This window comes from Podarcis vaucheri (genome assembly GCF_965113315.1).
Source record: "Podarcis vaucheri genome assembly, chromosome: 11".
Taxonomy (NCBI): domain Eukaryota; kingdom Metazoa; phylum Chordata; class Lepidosauria; order Squamata; family Lacertidae; genus Podarcis; species Podarcis vaucheri.
The window spans coordinates 53481-72845 of record NC_138749.1 but is presented as its reverse complement, the minus strand read 5'-3'; the positions used below and the strand labels follow the sequence as shown (position 1 = coordinate 72845).

General features: G+C 46.2%; 1 protein-coding gene and 1 pseudogene across 2 annotated transcripts; one reads left to right on the top strand and one right to left on the bottom strand.

The window, feature by feature from the left end:
* Positions 1-150: 150 nt before the first annotated feature.
* On the bottom strand, positions 151-2149 carry MRPL17 (mitochondrial ribosomal protein L17). Its single transcript, XM_082242302.1, has 3 exons — positions 1942-2149; positions 1205-1273; positions 151-1120 (listed from the first exon to the last, which is right to left on the bottom strand). The coding sequence occupies exons 1-3, from the start codon at positions 2113-2115 to the stop codon at positions 836-838; spliced, it is 528 nt and encodes a 175-aa protein (XP_082098428.1). The 5' UTR covers positions 2116-2149; the 3' UTR covers positions 151-835.
* A 14279-nt stretch (positions 2150-16428) lies between these two features.
* LOC309543075 (FANCD2 opposite strand protein pseudogene) lies at positions 16429-17405 on the top strand (annotated as a pseudogene). The gene has a single exon. The product of its transcript is annotated as an FANCD2 opposite strand protein pseudogene (transcript).
* Positions 17406-19365: the final 1960 nt, after the last annotated feature.

Genomic DNA, 19365 nt, shown 5'->3' with positions numbered 1-19365 from the left:
AGATGGTCACCCAATCTCTGCTTTAAAACCTCCAAGGAAGGACAGACCCTGACCTCACGAGGGAATCTGTACCACTGTCGTACAGCTCTTACTGTCAGCAAGCTCTTTCTGATGTTGGGGCAAAATAAATGAAAAAGCAAAGCGATGTACTTCTTTTAATAAAATACTTTTAATGAGAGGGGAGATCTGGGATTTACAGAAATGATCCAGTAGAAGTTACTAGTGAAATGCAAAGGTTGGCTTTCAAACAGTGGCTCCAGTTGCTAGGCGGCGCTTTTGTGTTCCTAAAGCAGCCTTTCTCAAGCTTGTGTCCCCAGATGTTGCACTATAACTCCCAGCATCCCTGACCACTGATTCTGCTAAATAGTGATTATGGCAGCTGTGGTTCAACAACATCTGGGGACACAAGTTTGAGAATGGCTGCCTTAAATTGCAAGAGCACTCCAGCATGAGGCTTTCTCCCTCCCCAACTTCACCACCTAGTCCTAGTAAGTCACCTGCTCCTGGCTCCGCTGCTGCCACTGCAGGCCAGATATGTCACCAAGCACCATGACTTGGCTGCAAGCAGCACAAAGAGAATTCAGAGAAACCAAGGCATTTGCCCCACGGCTGCTGTCGTTTATTTCGGTGTGCATGAAGGTAAGAGAGCTTCTCTTTTTTCAAGTTTCCAGTCCCAAGAGAAAACTAGTAACCTGCATAGCAAAGTAGATGAAAGCAGGGAGGTGGTCTCAAAAAACCCAAAGAAATGCAGCTCCTCTCCCCAACATCAAGGTGAGGTGGTAGGCAGGCTTCCAAGGGACAGGAGAAGGGGAGGAAGTGGTGTCTGTCCTTCTGTCTACACTGCTGTGCCCTCAGATGGGCTCCCCTGGAGCGGAGCTTCCGCCGCCCTCAGGGCATCCTCCCGGAAGCCCTTCAGCAGCTGATTCACCAGCGTCTTCTCGCTGTCGCGCTTTGGGGGCAGGAGGGGCGGGAAGGGGTTCCCCTTGTACTCAATGACGGCCATCTCAGCACGGTCCAGGTTCTCCCGGTTGGGGATCCGCAGCAGGCGTGTGTAGTTGCTGGCGTGTGCCTGGAAGCGAGGAGCCAGCACCTTGAAGAGCTTGTGCAGGAGGTCCTTCTCCTGGGGTGGGGGAGGCAAAAGAGGGGGCTCAGTGGGGGCAGAGTTGGCAGGAGACCCTCCCCCCCAGAAGGGATGCAGCCTCACCGTCAACCAAAAGTCGGCCATGCGCATTGCTTGGGGGTCCGTGTCCCCACGCTTGGCATAGTTGATCAGCTGAAGGGAGGAGAGAGAGGAGAGGATGTCAAGGTAAGAACAGCCTACTGGATCCGGCCCAAGGGGGTTCATGTAGTCCAGCCTCCTGTTCTCACAGTGGCAAACCAGGCGCCCCCAGTGGGAAACCTGCAAGCAGGAGTCGACCACAACAGCAACGCTCCCCTCACGTGGTTCCCAGCAGCATTGCTGCCCCCAGCTGTGGAGGAGCAGCAGAGCCATCCCGGCTAGCAGCTATTGGGGACTTTGTCCAGTCCTTTTAAAGCCATCCAGGCCATCACTGCCTCCCGTGGCAGGGAGTTCCAAGGTTGAACGATGTCCACCTGCCCTGAATCTCCCAACATGCAGCTTCACTGGACGCCCACAAGTTGGACTGTTATGAGAAAGGGAGGGACGCTGCCCCCCTTCCTCATAGGCAAGTCCCTCCACCCCCTTGATCCCTTAGCCCTTTCCTAACTCGGCAATAACCCTTTTGAGGATGCGGCCGCGCCAGAGGTTTGCCTCATGGCAGTTTCATTTTGCTAGCGGTCCCCAGGAAGGGCTTTGCTTTTTCACGGCCGCGCGCACGCGGAGGGCATTTCACGGGCATTTCTCTGCTCCGCGTCTGCCCGGACGCGTGTCTATGAGGCTCTCGCGTTCCGACGTGCACCGCTCCCGCCCGCCCCTCTCACGTGTTCGGCGTAGAAGCGCATCTCGTCGGCGCGCCCGCGAGGGGCCTCGATCCGCTCGTGGCGCACCAGGGCCGTGACGAGGTTCCGCAGCAGGTCGAGGCGCGAGCGGGGCCCGAGGCCGAGGCGCCGGTAGACGCGGCCATGCTTGAACCACGCCGACGCCGAGAGACGCATCGCGGAGCCGCCGAGCGCGCCCTCGCCGGAAGCGCCCTCGGTCACGTGGCCCGCGGGCGAGAGGGAGGCGGACCCCGCCCGGCCTCGCTGTCATTGGCCGCTGTTCCCGGCGGCGGAAGACCCGCCCCGTGACGTCAGGGCTCGAGGCCGCCGGTCCAGCCGGGTCAGCGGGGCGGGGCGGCCAGAGGAAGAGGCGGGGCGGCCAGAGGAAGAGGCGGGGCGGCCAGAGGAAGAGGCGGGGCGGCCTCCTGCTCGGCCTCGCCCGGGCGCCGGCCGCCTCCTTCGCCCCGACGGGGAAAGGGCGCCGCCGGCAAATGCATGAGAAGACCCGACCAGTTGCGATGCAGGAACTCGGTTCTGGAGCCCCCAGTGCAATGCCTGTTCCACTCCAGAATAAATCCTGGCTATGCCCATCAAGAAGGCTGATCGCCGAAGAATGGATGCTTTTGAATTCTGGTGCTGGAGGAGACTCTTGAGAGTCCCATGGACTGCAAGAAGATCCAACCTCTCCATTCTGAAGGAAATCAGCCCTGAGTGCTCACTGGAAGGACAGATCCTGAAGCTGAGGCTCCAAGACTTTGGCCACCTCATGAGAGGAGAAGACCCTGGAAAAGACCCTGATGTTGGGACAGATGGAGGGCAGAAGGAGAAGGGGACGGCAGAGGACGAGATGGTGGGACAGTGTTCTCGAAGCTCCCAGCATGAGTCTGACCAAACTGTGGGAGGCAGTGGAAGACAGGAGGGCCTGGTGTGCTCTGGTCCAGGGGGGTCACAAAGAGTCGGGCACGACTCAACGACTCAACAACAATGCCTATGTCAGCGGCACACATTTCTGCTGTGGTTTTGGACAATTATCAAAGCATTTTCGAGAGATTTGACTCTGTTCACTTATGCTGCCTACCATCCTATTTTGACTCTTAATACTGTTACGGAAGGGGGGGGCATGTCTTCTTCACTACAATATATTTGCTCTAGGACTCCATCACCCCTCCCCTGTCCTCCATAATCTCTCAAGTAATCCAGTCAAAATCACTCTGCCAAACCCTTCCTCCAGGCGATGCCAGGTGACAGACTATGCAAACATGGACCATTGCCTTCTCAGGATGTGCTTATCTGCGCATATCTCCAGCTCTCTGCATATTCACCCCTCCCTCCTCCATATGTTAATCTGTGTAACCCAACCTCTTCTTAATGTATTCATGATGTAACTGGGATGTATTTTGCACTGTCTTCTGGGATATGGAGGGAAATTTCAAAAGTTCATGTCACCCCTTTCTCTGGGTTCAATCTCGCCTTGAACCTGTTGCGCAATAAACTTGGACCTTCTGCAGTTTGCTCCTGTGTCCGGCTTAGCTCATTTTCTTCTGCAGGGACCCACGGACTTAGTCCGATGAGCTGGGTGGCAGAGTAACCCCGCACCCAGATTTTAGCCGTAACAGTTGGCTGCCCAACGTGGGGCTTGCGGTTCTCCCGAGCTGCTGACTGGGGCCCCCGAAATCTTCAGCCGGCTCCAGGCCATTTTGCCTGGGAAGATCCTTTTGGACCCCCAGCCATCTTCTGGGCGGTAATCGAAAGCCCTAGGAGTTCAGCCGGGGAGCAAAAGAGGGATCCAGCTGGCTTATTCATCGATCCCGGGATCATCATAGAAGACGCGTGAGTATAAGGAAAAAGGAAAATCCAGTGCACTGGTGGGAAGGGGGTGGAAGTCTCCTGGCAACTGAATTCTCTGCCCTCCTCTCTATCGCTCCTTCTTGCCTTTCTCTTGGTCCGGTTAGTGAGAGAGACCGTGGACCGCTGCTCAACCCGAAAAGGGGGTTCTGAGCTCTATCCCTTTCCCTTAAAATCTCCAGCCAGCCGCACCAATTGGGAGCCCGAAAGTAAGACGGAGAGACCCGACTTGAAAGATAGCCGACTCTCTGCAACGGGCATCCCAGTTGAAAGCAAGGGGTTGGAGCTCTCTTTCCGAACTTCCCGAGCGTCCTTGCTAGGGGGCAGGAAGTGGTCTTGCTTTCTATCCTAATCCCAGCCGCACCGGTCGAGCTACATACCACGTGTACTGTAAGCTCGCTTCCGAAAGCAAGGGGGATTTTCGACCCGAAATTCTATCCAGGGACCACCCGATCTGGCACCGCATGGCGCGGGCGTCCAGTAGGGCCCCTTTTCCTGAGATGTGACGATAGGTAGGAGGTTGCCAGGAGGGATAGCCCATGAGGAATTGGGCAGGACCGGCAGAGTGGAAAGAGACCCCAGGTTATAGGAAATAAGGAAATAGGAAATGGAACGCAAGGAACCGGATAGCTAGAGCTCTCTAAAACCCACTAAGGAAGTTGCCAGGCAACTAGAAGCCCCTTCTCCTCTTTACTATACGTCCCTGTACTAAGCATACCAAACCCCTAGACATACCAATCCTAATCAGCCCCTCTCCCCCCTCTCTATCCCAGACCCCCCCCCCAAAAAAAGGAAAAAGCAAAAAAAAAAGCAACAACAGCAACGCATGCATCTATAAAGGGGTACCCAGTCAACCAAGCGTTGTGAGCCCTACCAGTTTGATTAACTGGTGGTGTGTTTGAAGAGGCAAGGAGGCTCATAAAACCATGTGGGACCTTCCTACTAATTTCACTTAATGAAGCCAAAGGTAGTGGCCCAACTCCTTGCAATAACCAACTAAAGGATGAGAATATATATGTTTACATGTTTACATGTTGTCTGTTATGTGTGTTGTCTGTTAATACATATATGAGAATATGTATGTTTACATGTTGTCTGTTATGTGTGTTGTCTGTTCCTTCTGTCTCTGGCAGACTGCCTTTCTTAAGTGTGCATAGTTTAAACTGCAAGCTTGCTTCAAAATTTAAATCTAAGGAAGTCATGCTGGATCTTAGCAGTCCTAAATAAGAGAAGATGAGAATGAAGTGTGCAAATGTTTACCCCACCTCTTGCTTTGCCCCAACTTTTGAGATTGTGAGTCTACAGTCTTATTTTAGAAGGTGCTTTTAACCTAATGTTTCTGCTGCAAAAGCCTAGTTGAGCACAACTGCTCTCTCAAGCTAAAATGCAGTGTATGTATTTCATTAAGCGTATGCCTATAAAAGTATGGTGTTCATTCTAAGAAAAATATTTGAGTCCAGTTTTAACTTTGATTTGGTTGGACAGAAGAGTTATTGTAAGGCTCCTGATATCAGTCTCTATAAGACTTCATGGCCTCTTTTGTTAGAAAATGCCCCCCTCCCCCTTGTTTCACTCTGCCTCTTTCAGTTGTTTTCTCCCTTCTTACTTCTGTGCCAGGTAAATTTACTCCCGAGTAAGCTTCCTTTAAAGGAAACTGCAAAGAGGGGAGGGGGCAACACTTGTGTATTCCCTTTAAAAATCAAATCTAGGGCTGCTTTAACTGTGCTTTATAAGAGATCCTCTCCCTATCTTACGAAAACTGTTCACTTCTTCCTTAAATATCATTTCAAACTCACTCAAACTAGGCCTTTCGTATTCAGAAACTGCAGAGCCACTCCGTTCCTTTTGAGAAATCCAGCCTGCAGGAAGACCCTGCGGCGCATCTCTGTTTGTTTTTTAAGGTGAATTGCTTGGTTGAGGTGATTTCCAAGATGGCGTCGTTAGCGGTAGCTCAATTTTGTGCTCCGCGTTGATATATAGATTTATTAGTACTCTTCAGCTCTTTTAAAGTTTTTTTTTTTCTTCTTCTCCTCTCTTTTAACCGAGCTTAGCAGCTTTAAACTATCACTCTTTTTTATTAACTGCCAAAGGCCTATTTTTATCCGAAGGAGGCTCAGCAAGCCGCCCTATCTTCTCGAAGCTGGTAATTAGCAGACGGGGGAGGCCAACTACTCCTTCGGAAGACGCCGAGCTTTTTATCTATAAAAAAAAAAGGGAAGGAATTGAAGCTGCTATAACCCCAAGAAACACAAGGCAAGTTCAACCCGATAATTATTACAAGGGACTTTTGTTTTCTTTTTTCTGCTTCGTTATACTGCCTAGCTACCTTATTGGTTACGTCGTGAGGTTGTTGAATGAGGGAGAAAGACCTAGCTGAACTTTAAACGAAACAAGGCACAATATAGAAGCTTAAGACCAGTAATATTCTCTAACATTTCAAATGATTGATACCTCACAAGTCCCGTTGTAAATAGCTGGAGAACTAAACAGGTTGGAGAGGTTGGAGAGGTTCAGGAGGCAACTTCCATAAACTTCCATAAATCGGCACCTCTGCTACTGTTTACTCCAGCTTAGAACAAAAGATAAGCCGCCGGTAAGCAAGCACCCCCCTACTATACATCCATATATACCCATATACCCACTATGGTCCTCACCAGGAAAAATTACAAGGACCAAGGAATTCTGCCTAATTCACCACAGAGGCCGATGGAACGACGAAGGAGACAAAGTAAAATTACCAGCTACTTTCCCCAAAAAGACTCGAGCAAGAGAACTCTGAATGAGAGTATCCTAGATGTAGCTATGCCTTTGCCACTTACAGTGCTGGATTGGTCAACACAGTTAAAGGACTTGCAAACAAACAACAAGTGGACAAACCATCCAACAAATCTGGCTCAAGAACTTGCCATAGCAGAGAATGCTACAAAGGCTAACACAGCCAACACATCCGATGCCAAGCCTCATTTGTCACCGCTGGAACTTGGAGGTAATCTTTCATCCCACTGGGTGAAAGCCAATGACTGTGGAACAGAAATGTGGGGTGATCATCTTCAGGAGCAGATATACCAGATCTCTAAGGATCTCCTTAACGTTAAAAAATTTCTAGCGATAACAAACGGGCTGCTCCTGACCCTAGTGGATAACTTCAAACAACATGTGAGCGCTTCAGACCAAAATACAAATCCCCTAGCTAGCCTGGATCCACCACTCCCCAGTAAACCCCGGAGGAAAAAAGCTGAGCCTAAGAGGAAGAAAAGCAAAAACATGAAAAACCTAAGGCGGCTTAAGACAACTCATCGTACCTGTAAAAAATATTGGCAGAAGCTCTTTAACCTTCTTCCATCCCTTTCTACAAGTGGAAAAAACAAATCCAAGTCGAGTGCCATCAAAGAGACACGTAAAGTAGATACTCCCATAAAAGAATCCAAATCAAGTTCTGAAGAATCAACACCGAGCTGGGACAAAGGAACTGATCCATCTGCAGTCATATCGCCCCAGAGTCCTCTCATGGCCAGCACAGAATCAGTAGACAGAGGTGAGCAGGCGACCCAAACTATCGAGGGGAACCACTCCTCTCAAGTTCGACAGATGTTGTGTCCCAAAAGAGAATGGAGTTTAGTCCTAATCCCACAAAAGCTTGTCTTTGCTAATTACCCTAAACCGCCTAGATTTTACGCAGGGTTGGACCGTACAGACCACTTTTTGTCTATTATAAGTGGCATTTTACCGGGGGTAGTAAAAGCAACTGACATAGCCGCTATAGAGTATCTACATCAAGATGATTGCTCGGTACGAGCACTGATTACTTTTTTAGATCATAATCTGGCCAGTTTCATTTTTAGAGCCAAAAACCTATTCAAAAAAGAAAGAATAGTCCTGTTAAGAATATTTGAAAATAGAGCACCGGCAACCCCTCTGATAGGGCCCAAGAGCATAGGAGTGGAAGTTCACAAAAGGGAAAAAACCAACCACCAAAACCATCGAAATAGAAAGCATAAGTTCCAGCAGGATCATCCCCACCAAACAGCACCAAATGAAAAAAAGGAAGCCTCACATCCAACTGGCGTCGAGCCTCCCACGTGGGACAGTGAGGACTCCGTTTGGGAGGAAGAACTCTCGCTGATAAAGCGATTCTGGTCACTGCATTCTCCAGCTCAAACTGAGATCCTGAAAAGATTTGATTTACTTCGAAGCAGACTAGAAAAAAAGGATGATCAAGGTGAGACAATGAAGGACCCTTATGTGCAGCCTATATCTCCCAAATGTCTGGTGGATAAGAAGACAGTGGGAGGCACCTTTAAATGTGTGGACGTGGAATTACAATCAGAGCCCCCTGTGATGTACAATAAAGTAAGACCAAAGCAAGGTGTGAAACCTCAAAGCTCCTGGCACAGCTATCTTAAATTGTCTCCGAATGAATTAGCTTCCCCCCCAACTCCAAAATCTAGCCCCAAATCACCAAGAAAAGAGGATCACTACACTCTCTCCAAGCAGCCAGCCTCGAAAAGAACCAACGGGTGTGTTTTTTTAGACACCAAAGAATTGCTGGACATGGTGGTGACATAGATCCAGCCCCCCGAAGGGCCCGGGGCCTAAAAGTGCTGTCCTGGAATATCGCGGGCTGGCACGCCAAGAAAAATAATCAACAATTTTTGTGTTACCTTAAGCAATTTGACATCATCTTCTTTCAGGAGACATGGCAGAATGACCCTATATTTCTTAATGGGTATAACTGCCACTACCTGCCTGCCTCTCCATCTCAAAGGGGCGGCAGATCTAGTGGTGGCCTAGCTTGCTTCATTTCCACGGAGCTAGCGCACTCCCTAACAGCCCTACCCAGCTGCAACTCTTTAGCAACAGCCGCCCTACTTAGCTTCAAGAGAACTATTCTCTTGCTGGTCAATGTCTATATCCCCCCAGGCCAAAAAAAACCCGTTGTTAAGGCTACATGGGCTGAGCTAGAGGCGTTTTTAGAGCCACTCGAATCTATTTACCCGTCTGCCCTGACCATTGTGTGTGGAGATTTCAACGCTCGTATAGGAACAGATGACAACAGTCTACACACTCATTTCAACCAATTTTTGGACACTGAAGAACAGACGGATATTGGCGCGACACGTCTGTCCAAAGATAGTAGAAGTAATTTCCCAGGTCTCTGCTTAGTGCAGGCTGCTAGACGGAGGGAACTGCTGATATTAAACGGCAATGTAGAGGGGGACCGCCCCGGGGAATATACCCATTTCTCCAAGGCTGGGGGAAGTGTTATAGACTATATCTTAATCTCAAGATTTGCTCACAGCTTTATAAGGAAGTTTCAAGTGGGCCATAATACTCTGAGTGATCACCTACCTCTAATTTTAGAGCTTGCAGGCGGGCCTTTTGACTATTCTATTGCCGAGCCACAATATATACCTTCTGTAAATTTGGATATACCAGCCCCCAAAAGACTCAAATGGTCCCCAATATTGAATGAAAACCTAACCCTCCTTCTTCAGTCAGTGGAGTTAAAGCTTATTCGCTCCGCTATTGTATCAGGAAATTCAGCAGCTGCGATTATGGAACGCTTTAAATTACTCTTGGAAAGATTGAAACCCCATTTAACAACAGTGATACATAGCTCCGCTACAAAGAGGGCAAAGGACGGAGCTAGCTGGTTTGACCTGGAGTGCAGGCAAACAAGGAGACAAATGAGAACAGCCTACCGGAGATACAGGAAATCAGGGACTGCTCTCCTACTTAATGCTTATATTTATCTGAGACGGTCGTATAAACAATTATTAAGGAGAAAGAAACTGGAAGCTGAAAGAGCCGCATGGCACAGGTTGGTTAAGGCATCGCACGAGAAAGATACTACTTGCTTTTGGCGAACCATATCTGGTCTACTGGACCAGGAGCGCACTAATTCCATCTGTACAGTGGAACCAATGGAGTGGTTGCGCCATTTTCAATCTTTGTTCTATGACCAGGAAGCCCAACATTACAAACTATGCATTCAACTGGAGGACCTACCTCATTGGCCAGCAGTAACTCCGAAGGAAGTTGAGAACTTAATCGTACAATTAAAGAACAACAAGGCCCCAGGGAATGATTACATCCCTGCCGAACTTCTGAAGTCCAACATTGGCTGGTGGGCCCCCCTGCTGGCGTCTTTATTTTCTTGGATCGACTCAACGGGTTTACTCCCAGATGGTTGGACTGAGGCAATAATTATCCCAATCTACAAAAAAGGTCCCATGACAGATCCGGCGAGTTATAGACCAATCAGCCTTCTGCCTATACTCAGCAAACTATATGCCAAACATCTTTATACCAAGCTAACTAGCTGGCTGGAAACTGAAGCTATTCTAGCGGAAGAGCAAGCGGGTTTCAGGCAAGGCAGATCCACCATAGACCATTGCTTCACCCTAGCCTATTTAATTGACAAATATGCCAAAAAATCCCGTGGGGTGTTATATGCAGCCTTTATTGATCTAAAGGCTGCTTTCGATTCAATTCCACGTGTAAGACTCTGGGACAAATTGAGCACCTCTAGCATAGACAAAAGACTATTATTTCTGATCAGCTGTTTATACAAAGACACGGTGCTGCATGTAAGAACTTCGTTAAATGGCCATCTTATAGGACCAGTTCCTGTCAGTAAGGGGGTCAAGCAAGGCTGTATCCTGGCTCCAGTTCTATTCAACATCTACATCAATGATATGGTTAACTGTTTGTCATCTCTGGACTTCCACGCCCCCAAACTGGCTGACAAAGCAATATCAGTGCTTTTGTACGCTGACGATGCGATACTCCTATCCCGAACAAGAATAGGTTTAAATAGGCTTATAGATGAATTCTCAGCATACTGTAGAAGAGAGCAACTTGCAATAAACTATCAGAAAACCAAAATCATGGTTTTTGCAAGGAAACACAGACAGTACAGCTGGAGGATGGATAACCAGACAATTGAACAAGTCAAAGCCTTCAAATATCTGGGTATCGTTTTCCAGTCGACCGGGTCCTGGGATGTCCACCAAAAATGTGCCAAAGAAAAAGCTGCTCAAAGCATCAAGATGCTGTCCCGCTTCTTCTATACGAAGGGGGGCAGATACATCCCAGCAGCCCTTGAAGTTTATCAAGCAAAACCTCTGGCGCAGTTATTGTACGGGGCGCAAATCTGGACGGGGACCCATTGCTCCAGTCTTGAAACTGTCCAGTCCAAATTTCTAAGGCAAATACTCGGTGTCCCCCCCTGTGTTCCAAACGCAGCATTGCGACTCGAGGCCTGCCTTCCATCTGTGGAAACTCGGACCTGGCAGAGAACATTTAATTATTGGCTTCGTCTTAATCTGAATCCTCCTGGTCTACTGCCGCTAGTAATGCAAGACCCTCACGAAAGCAAGTGGTTTAAAACTGTGCATAAAAAACTCCTTACATGCGGTCTGCACTCACAGTCCCTACTATCAATGGGCCTCATCAAAGCAAAGAGTCTAATAGGCCAGCGCCTGAAAGACATCGAACGACAAAACAACCTGACTATCTTAAAGAAACTGTGCCCATGGTATACCTACTTTCCCCCTTCTCATTTTGACTCTCCAGCCTCATATTTGTCTAAACTAACCATCCCAAAATACAGACGTGCCTTTACATTGGCTAGATGGGATGTTCTTCCCTCTGCTGTACTCGAAGGTCGTTACCAAAAGACCCCATTTGAAAAACGACTCTGCCCATGTGGAGATGGTAACACGGAAACAGTGTCCCACGTCCTTTTTTCTTGCCCTCTTTACAAAGACCTAAGGAATGAGATTATTACTCCACTCATTCTCTCCAACCCCGGCCGTTCAACAGACATTACACTGCATTTTCTATTATCTGATACGAACAGTCAGATAACAGAGAAGGTCGCGAGGTACATCGAGAGAGCTGTGAAATTGAGGGCCACCATCTGAGTGACAGACCTGTTCACCCGACGGACCTCTTTTTGTCTGTTCTTTTCTTCCTTTTATCCCTATTCTCATTTTTAACTTTTGTACAGCTGTGGCCTGTTGGCTTTGCTAATAAAGTTTTGATTTGATTTGATTTGATTCACTCAAACTATCTCAAGATCTGCAAAAAGGGTTCTGTGTAAAGTTATGTACTTTTATTTTCCTCTTCCTTAGTACATGATATGAGCATAGATGTTTCCTTTCCCAGCTGTAAATCTGTACTTAAATGTGTATGCCTCTCTGGTAGTACAAATCTTGCTATGAACCCTGTATTTTAGGGTTGGACTAGATGACCCCAGGGTCCCTTTCAACTCTCCCAATTTGTGGCTGTGAGGTGATGTGTTGTAATTCAGCCCAGATTTGCTCTTTGTTTTTTAAAGGTATGAGGTGAAGCCATGATGTTTGAAGCAGAACTGGTGATATCAGGCATTTAAGTGATTACAGTGTTTATCTTTTTGTCTATTATTTACAAAAAATCAGACGTAAAAGTCTACTCAAAGTTTAAGCACATAAAAAATTCATATAATCAAGTAGAATTAGCCTTGACCAATGACTGGCCATTTTTACTCATAAATAAGAGAGCGGTTGATTGTTCCGCGAATGACCAGATAAAATGACCAATAATGATAGTCCTTTCCTGTACATAAAGGAAGGTGAATACTGTACTTGAATTACTGAGTTTCTCTTTTTTGTGTTTTAAAATCTAACTCTACTTTTAAAATCTACCCCTTACCTTTCCCTTCCTTATTCAAATTGAGCCAAAAGATGCAACATTTTCAATGGTATAAAAGGTTTGCTGAGACATGAACTCTGCACATGCACAGAGGCTAGATCAGCTTAAAAAGAGAGAGAGAGAGAGAGAGAGAAAGGAGGGGGGAGAGAGAAGGTTTGGAGAGCAGTGTGCTGCAGGGAGAAAACTTTCCAAATTTCCTTATGTAAAACTTGGAACCATTGAGGGAAATCATCCTTAATGTGTTTTGCTCCAAGGGCTACTTAAGACAAGAGTTAAGTACTGGACATGCCAAATTTTTTTTCACAGGTAAATATCAAAGCACTCCCACTGTGAGTTCCTCTCTTGAGTAGTTTCTCCCCCCCCCCCATGGGATTTAAATTTTATAACAGTTTTTTTTTTTTTGGTGTGTGTGTATATGCCTATACATTGCCTATACATTTTAGGAACAGCATTTCCTGACGGACCTCTCACATGAAATAATTTTCCTTTTTAACAGTGTCCTTTCTTTTTTCCCACAGCACAAATGATAATGAGGGGATGCAAACAGTGATTTAAATACTCTATAAGAAGTAATTGCATTTGTATTTCTTTTCTTCCTTCTTCCCTTAAAGCCAAACAGCAACTTTCTTTCTGTTCTGTGAAACAAGTCTGAATCCCTGCTGTATTAGTGACCTCTATCTCTTTGTGCCTTTGACATTTTTTTAAGTTACAAATAATCTGTTTTCATTTATTTAATCAGTTTCTCCATGATGTCTATGAAGTTAATCGAAGCACAACCAAACATTGTTTGTGGAATGGTACTTGTTTACCTTTGGCCTGAGCATTTCTTACTAATTCTGTCATTTTGGCTAGTGCAAGGTACCTGCACAACTTTAAATTGCCATTCATTTTATTGGTATTAACTCATTTCCCAGTATTCCGCTATTAACATTACAGCTGATGTCACATCAAGAAACACTTTTATTTTCATTTGGGATGTTAGAATGCCAAAACAGATTACTTCAGGTTACTTATTAATTGTGTGTCTTAGCATTTATTTATTTTTGGTTCCTCATAGCTCATTTTTGTGTGTTTGTGTTTTACTTTGGGGGACATATTCATCACATGTTGAAAGTCAGTCTCATGAAGTTCTTTTATTGAATAGCACATGGTGAATTTTAAGTTTTCCCCATTGTTTTTCCATTTTTTTTTCAGTCCAGTAGTAATATGTGTGGTTTTGATAATATCTTTGTACTATTTAATAATAGTTATTTTCTGAATCTGATGTCTTTGTGTCAAGTCCATTTTCATCTAACTGGTAATCTAATTTTTTGCTTTCTTTTTATTTTTTAACCTTTGTATTTTTTACAGTTCTCTTTCTATACATGTGGAGTAATTTTTTATTTTATAATATGAAAAGAACAACAACAACAAAAATTAAGTGAAGGAAAGCAAACAAACTTAGCAGATAATAACAGTAATTATATGGAAATGTGATAATGAATAAAATGTTTAATCCACTAAGATTGTTATTATTTGCAGCTTCCCATGGAAACTGGAGGACATCCTTTTTGCCTTTTGCCCCTTTCTTGTCTAACTGTTTTAAGTCGCCCCAAAACCCTGCCCCTTACAGGATATCACTTCTACAGATGTGCAATGATGAAAAGCAGCAACAACCCCTCAACTCAGTCAACCCATCACAAGACCAGCAACAACAGAGTTTTCAAAGTGCCCACAGCTATCTCTTTCAAAGGATATAGACTGCCGGGGGGGGGGAGTGGACCTGACAAAGGGGGGAGGAGTTGAATTGCAAGGACATTTTCCCACTTTTGAACCTCAAGCCTCTGTGCTCCAGGATTCAAAAGATACATACGTAAAAGATCACAATTGTGTCAAGATATGCAACAGATATTTAATTATTTTGTTTTGTATTATGTGTTATTATGTAAGAATGTTGAAATGTGTCTGACAGTGTGATTTCCACAATGGGGGGCAATTTATTGTGTGTAACTGTTTTTATGTTTAATGTCTTATTGCTTACACACCAATGGAGAATTCTCATGCATTTTATACTTTCTAATAGCTCACACTATTGTGTAGTCCAATGTTTAGATCAATTTATAACCACATTGTTCCACCTGGCACTCTGCCAACTTTCCCTATCCATTTTAATATGTGTTAAACCTCGTTTTGCCAATGACAAACTTCTGGATCCATAAAACACCAGGTACATGAAGGTGGATATGCTTTGGTTTAGCAGGAATGATCCCTTATAGAGTTAAATTGACTTATTTGGACAAAGTGCCCTTTTTAAGAATGGTTTTCTTTTAACAGATTGGTTTGAAAAGTTGAGAACCATGGGCACATAAATTCAAATTGGACTCAGTTTGAATTGGGCAAGTGTATCCAGGACTACAAGACCAGAGCCTGTAATAATAATAAGAAATCCCATGGATTTTGGCCAAGGCAAAGACATTTCTCTCAGGACGTGTCCGAAACCTGTGCCAGCTGTGGTGGGTGCCAGGCTACATGATAAATATGAAAGCCCTAAGTGGATTCACCAGGGATTGCCACTACTGCGACACCATGCCGATGTGAGACCACAGAAGAGCTGCCTTGACACCTGAGAACACACAAATGGCGGGGGGGGGGAGCAAACTGCACTTTGCAGTCATTAGTGGACCTTCCTGCCTAAATGTAAAGCATAGATCACTATTGAGAAAATATTTCTTCCAAGGTGCTAGAATACCACAAGTAACTGAGCAACAAAATATTAATTTACGTGATATCCTATGTCTAACTATGTGCACTGTTACACCATTATATTTCTGTGCAAATATCCTTAAAGCAGCATGATATTTAAGTCCCTTTCAGGTGTCATAAAGCCACACATCCCATTCACCGAGATTTAGGGTGCGGAGAAAAGATTTGCAAGTTCTTACAGAACTTTAATGCAAATCTATCTCCGAATGGGGGACTGTTACGGAAGGGGGGGGCATGTCTTCTTCACTACAATATATTTGCTCTAGGACTCCATCACCCCTCCCATAACTGGGATGTATTTTGCACTGTATTCTGGGATATGGAGGGAAATTTCAAAAGTTCATGTCACCCCTTTCTCTGGGTTCAATCTCGCCTTGAACCTGTTGCGCAATAAACTTGGACCTTCTGCAGTTTGCTCCTGTGTCCGGCTGAGCTCATTTTCTTCCGCAGGGACCCACGGACTTAGTCCGATGAGCTGGGTGGCAGAGTAACCCCGCACCCAGATTTTAGCCGTAACAATACCTTTGAGGTTTTAAGCAGAGGTCAGTCGGCCCCCTGTCAGGGAGGGTGGACTAGGTGATCCCGGGGGTCCCTTCCAACTCTACAATTGATGCAGTGTTTATGTGAATGTGTGAGAGAAGACTATAGACGCGTTGTAAGAAAAAAATCACCTCATTTTTGGGGACCCGTATAGAGCCCCTTGGGAAGGTCTCTGTCGGTTTGAGAGAAGAAGCAGAGGCCAACCAGAGTATATGGAAGCAAAGCTATATAGAATGTATAGACTTAAATTATCATCTTATTTCTTGTGTAAATAATAAACTTTATTGTTTTACCTGTACCCGGTTCTTTGACTTATATACGTACTATGTAGATCACGGAAGGGCATCATTCAATGTGTGTGGGGGAAACACCATTTGACAGCTTTTATGAATGAGCCCTCATTCACTGAATGGAGTGGATTGACATTGTGAATTGGTTATTCATTGTAGATACAGTAGATGGTGCTGTGTAGCCATCAGAGCTCTTTCGCTGCTGGGAAAGGATAAAGTAACTTTATACATAAGTATCATTTATTATACCTATTTTCATTCGGCTGAAGATAATTTCTTATAACGGACACACAGCTCCTGCAGGAAACACCGTCCTGGGGAATGAGGAGGTTCTGGAACGTTGCCTTGGTTGCAGAGTTCTAGGTTGGCTGTGCTCACAATGGGTTACCAAGGGCGCTGGGTAGAGGAAAGATGCGCCTGGAACCTGGGCAGTACAGAGGGATGGACGCCTGCTGGCACTGACCATGGCTGGTGGGTACCAGCTTTGGGCACCCTGGTCTCCTCTTGATGAGTCCCTGCAATGGCTGAGGGGTGCCCGGTCTGTGGGAACCATGCACCCCTTCCGAAGTGGGCAGAGCCCAGCAGCAGCTGACCTGGAAGTGCAGCTTTGCTTCCAGGGACTTAGCCTGGTGTTAGAGCCTGGTGCAAAGACGGGGGCAGGGCAGCCGCAACCTCCTGGAGCCGCAGGAGAGACAAGGGGGCGCTCCAGCAGTGTGCACAGGCCACAGGTCGTGCGCCTCTCAGGGCTTGACTCTGTCTTTGGACACCTCGTGACAGCACAGCCCCCACGCTGGACTGGCTCTCTCAGGGTTTCTGAGCCCTCGGCCTTCAGTCAAGTCATAAGTCCCCGCCAGCGCTGGCCCCGTGGACTCCAGGAGCCACAAGTGCGTGTGGCTATGGCCATGTGCCGACAGATGCTGCGAGCCATCCTTCTTCTCTATGCTGTCTACAAGAAATGTGCTTTTGCCCTGCAACATTCCCGCTGAGAAACTTTCCTGACTAAGAAGGGTCATGGCTACATGGCACCTTAGCAGATCCCTGTACATGTGCCCCAGTAGGCTGGCCTATTTCCTTGCTCCCCAAAGAACCAGCAGCCTCTATTTCTCAGTCATGTTCCTCCCATTGAGAGACAAAACTTAGTTACCAGTGTCAGACTATAAGGTGTCAGTCCATGGAGGGACACACTTCTCAGTTTGCAGAGTCCACCATATGGTATTTGATCCCCTACAAAGAAGAACGGACAAAGGGTTCTATAGAAACTCTGAAGCTATTGCCCTTGCAATATGAGTGGCTCTTCAATGGAAGGAGCAGGTCAGATACCAGAAGAGTATAAAAATAAATAGTTCGAGAGCAGTAGAACTTGGATCTAACTTGATTTTTCCCTCTTCCTCATTGATTTATGATATTCAGAGACATGTAGGTTAAATATAATTTGTACATCCTTAGGAGTAAAGGAGATTATTTCCCCAAAAGCTGCCAACCTCCTGTTTTCAACGTGCTAAATGGAGCCTGTAGGGAAAATATTTTAAAATGGAAGCGGAAACCTATTTGTGAAGCAGAGAGACTTTAAATTTTCAGCACTGGAGAAACATTCTGCTCTACTGAATGAAAATGAAAAACAATTGTAAAATTAGTTCAAATATTCATTAGCCAACAAAGGATAATATGTGGAACTGAAGACCACACAGACATGTTTGTGGATTGTCAGGTGGAGGAGTTTTTAGAGCATATATAGATAGATATAACCTTTGGCTACGAAAACTCATCTGCCAACCTTCCTCAGCTAATCAAGTGCAGAAATATTTTGATGGTGAATTATCCCCTGTGTCATTTGCCAGTTTTGCCAACTTGGTCTCCCTCTAGATAATTTATGTATAACTAGAAGCACTAGACCGTCCCCCAGTCACCCCCACACAACACAGCAAGGATGGAATAACAAAAGCCCCACAAATGGAGGTCTAAGGTTGTGGCTCAGGGGGGCCTTGATTGACCAGTGGCACTTAACCAGCTACTCACAAGCCCCTTCAATCAGTCAGAGAGAGGTGCTTGAGCCCTTTTGAAAGTTGGCAGGGGGGTACCACCTGGAGCTATTCCCCCCCTTCCCTGCAGTTAGAGTACTCAGGGGATTGGTGCTGGTTTATTTAGGACAAAAGTTTGGACTGTGGTTGGGTTCTTGTTTCAGCATCTGGGGCTACATTAGCCCCCTTCAATTCCTAAAGCTGCTTGTCCAAATTCAGTGATGCCCCCTGCCAGATCTACGCTTTGGACTTGGAACTCTTTAAGCACTCAGAGTGGGTGACTGAGATGCAGTTAGAGGAATGAGCTGTTCTGGGGTTGGTTGCTATCTGGCAGCAAGAACCCCTCTGTGGAGGGTGGCGACTGGTGGGCATTAATCCTCCCTCCCTGCCATAGGCCAGCCTGCTACCTAAGACTGCCAAAGACCCCCAGGCCTCCATCCTGCTGGATAAGCAGCATACCATTATGGATATGCCAGGATGCTTGCCCATTTGGAATGGGGAAATGGGATGTTAATGCCACATGTCTAACGGGAATGGGGTTTTTGAATTCTGAATTACAGCTAATGTAGTTATTGCTCACTTTTGTAGGATTCTAATCCACATGGGAATTGCAATTATTCAGTTGCTGAGGAGAAAGCCATTGGCTCTATGTGCTTGGAAGTTAAAAGTTGAGTTATGCTGGGAAACTGGTGGGTGAATGTAGGGGAAGGGCACGTGAGGTGGAGGGAGAGTAGAACGCTCCATTGCAGAAGTGGAAATCTTTGCATCGGGCTTCCACTGACAGGACTCGTCAGTTGAATCCCACCCTATACGTCCAGATAGAACAACACTAGAGAATCTGATATTGCAGAACACGCCCTTACAGCCACCTCTGCCATGGAGATCCACTGGGGTTAGAAGTGAGGGACAATGTTTGTAGGTATGTGCCTTGCTTCATGCTTTTGAAAACCAGGGCAATCATGATTGACAGCTAGATGATAACTTACCAAGGAGGATGGCAGAGGACTGTTGGTTGGAGGTGGTTTCTGGACAGTGCTGTGGAGTCAGAGGGATGCTGGTTTGGTGCGTGATGTGCTGGGCATCATACAGTGGAGTCTGCTGTTTGAGCCAGCTCTTCTAGATGATTTAAAATGTGCAGCTCTGATGATTTAAAATGTCCAGGGAGAGAGGCGGAGGAAGACGGAGAGGAGGTGGAGACAGAGGAGGGGGAGGGGGAGGAAGACGAAGAAGTCACTGGAAATAGAAGCAACAGAATATAAATCAGGAAAAAGGGTAAAGTGAATACTAATAAAACA

Excerpts from the sequence above, each read along its gene's own strand:
- MRPL17 (XM_082242302.1), bottom strand. The coding sequence starts at position 2,115 with ATGCGTCTCTCGGCGTCGGCGTGGTTCAAGCATGGCCGCGTCTACCGG. Across the intron at positions 1,274-1,941 it reads TGCGCTTCTACGCCGAACAC|CTGATCAACTATGCCAAGCG; the intron begins GTGAGAGGGGCG and ends TCCTCCCTTCAG. Across the intron at positions 1,121-1,204 it reads TGGCCGACTTTTGGTTGACG|GAGAAGGACCTCCTGCACAA; the intron begins GTGAGGCTGCAT and ends CCCCCACCCCAG.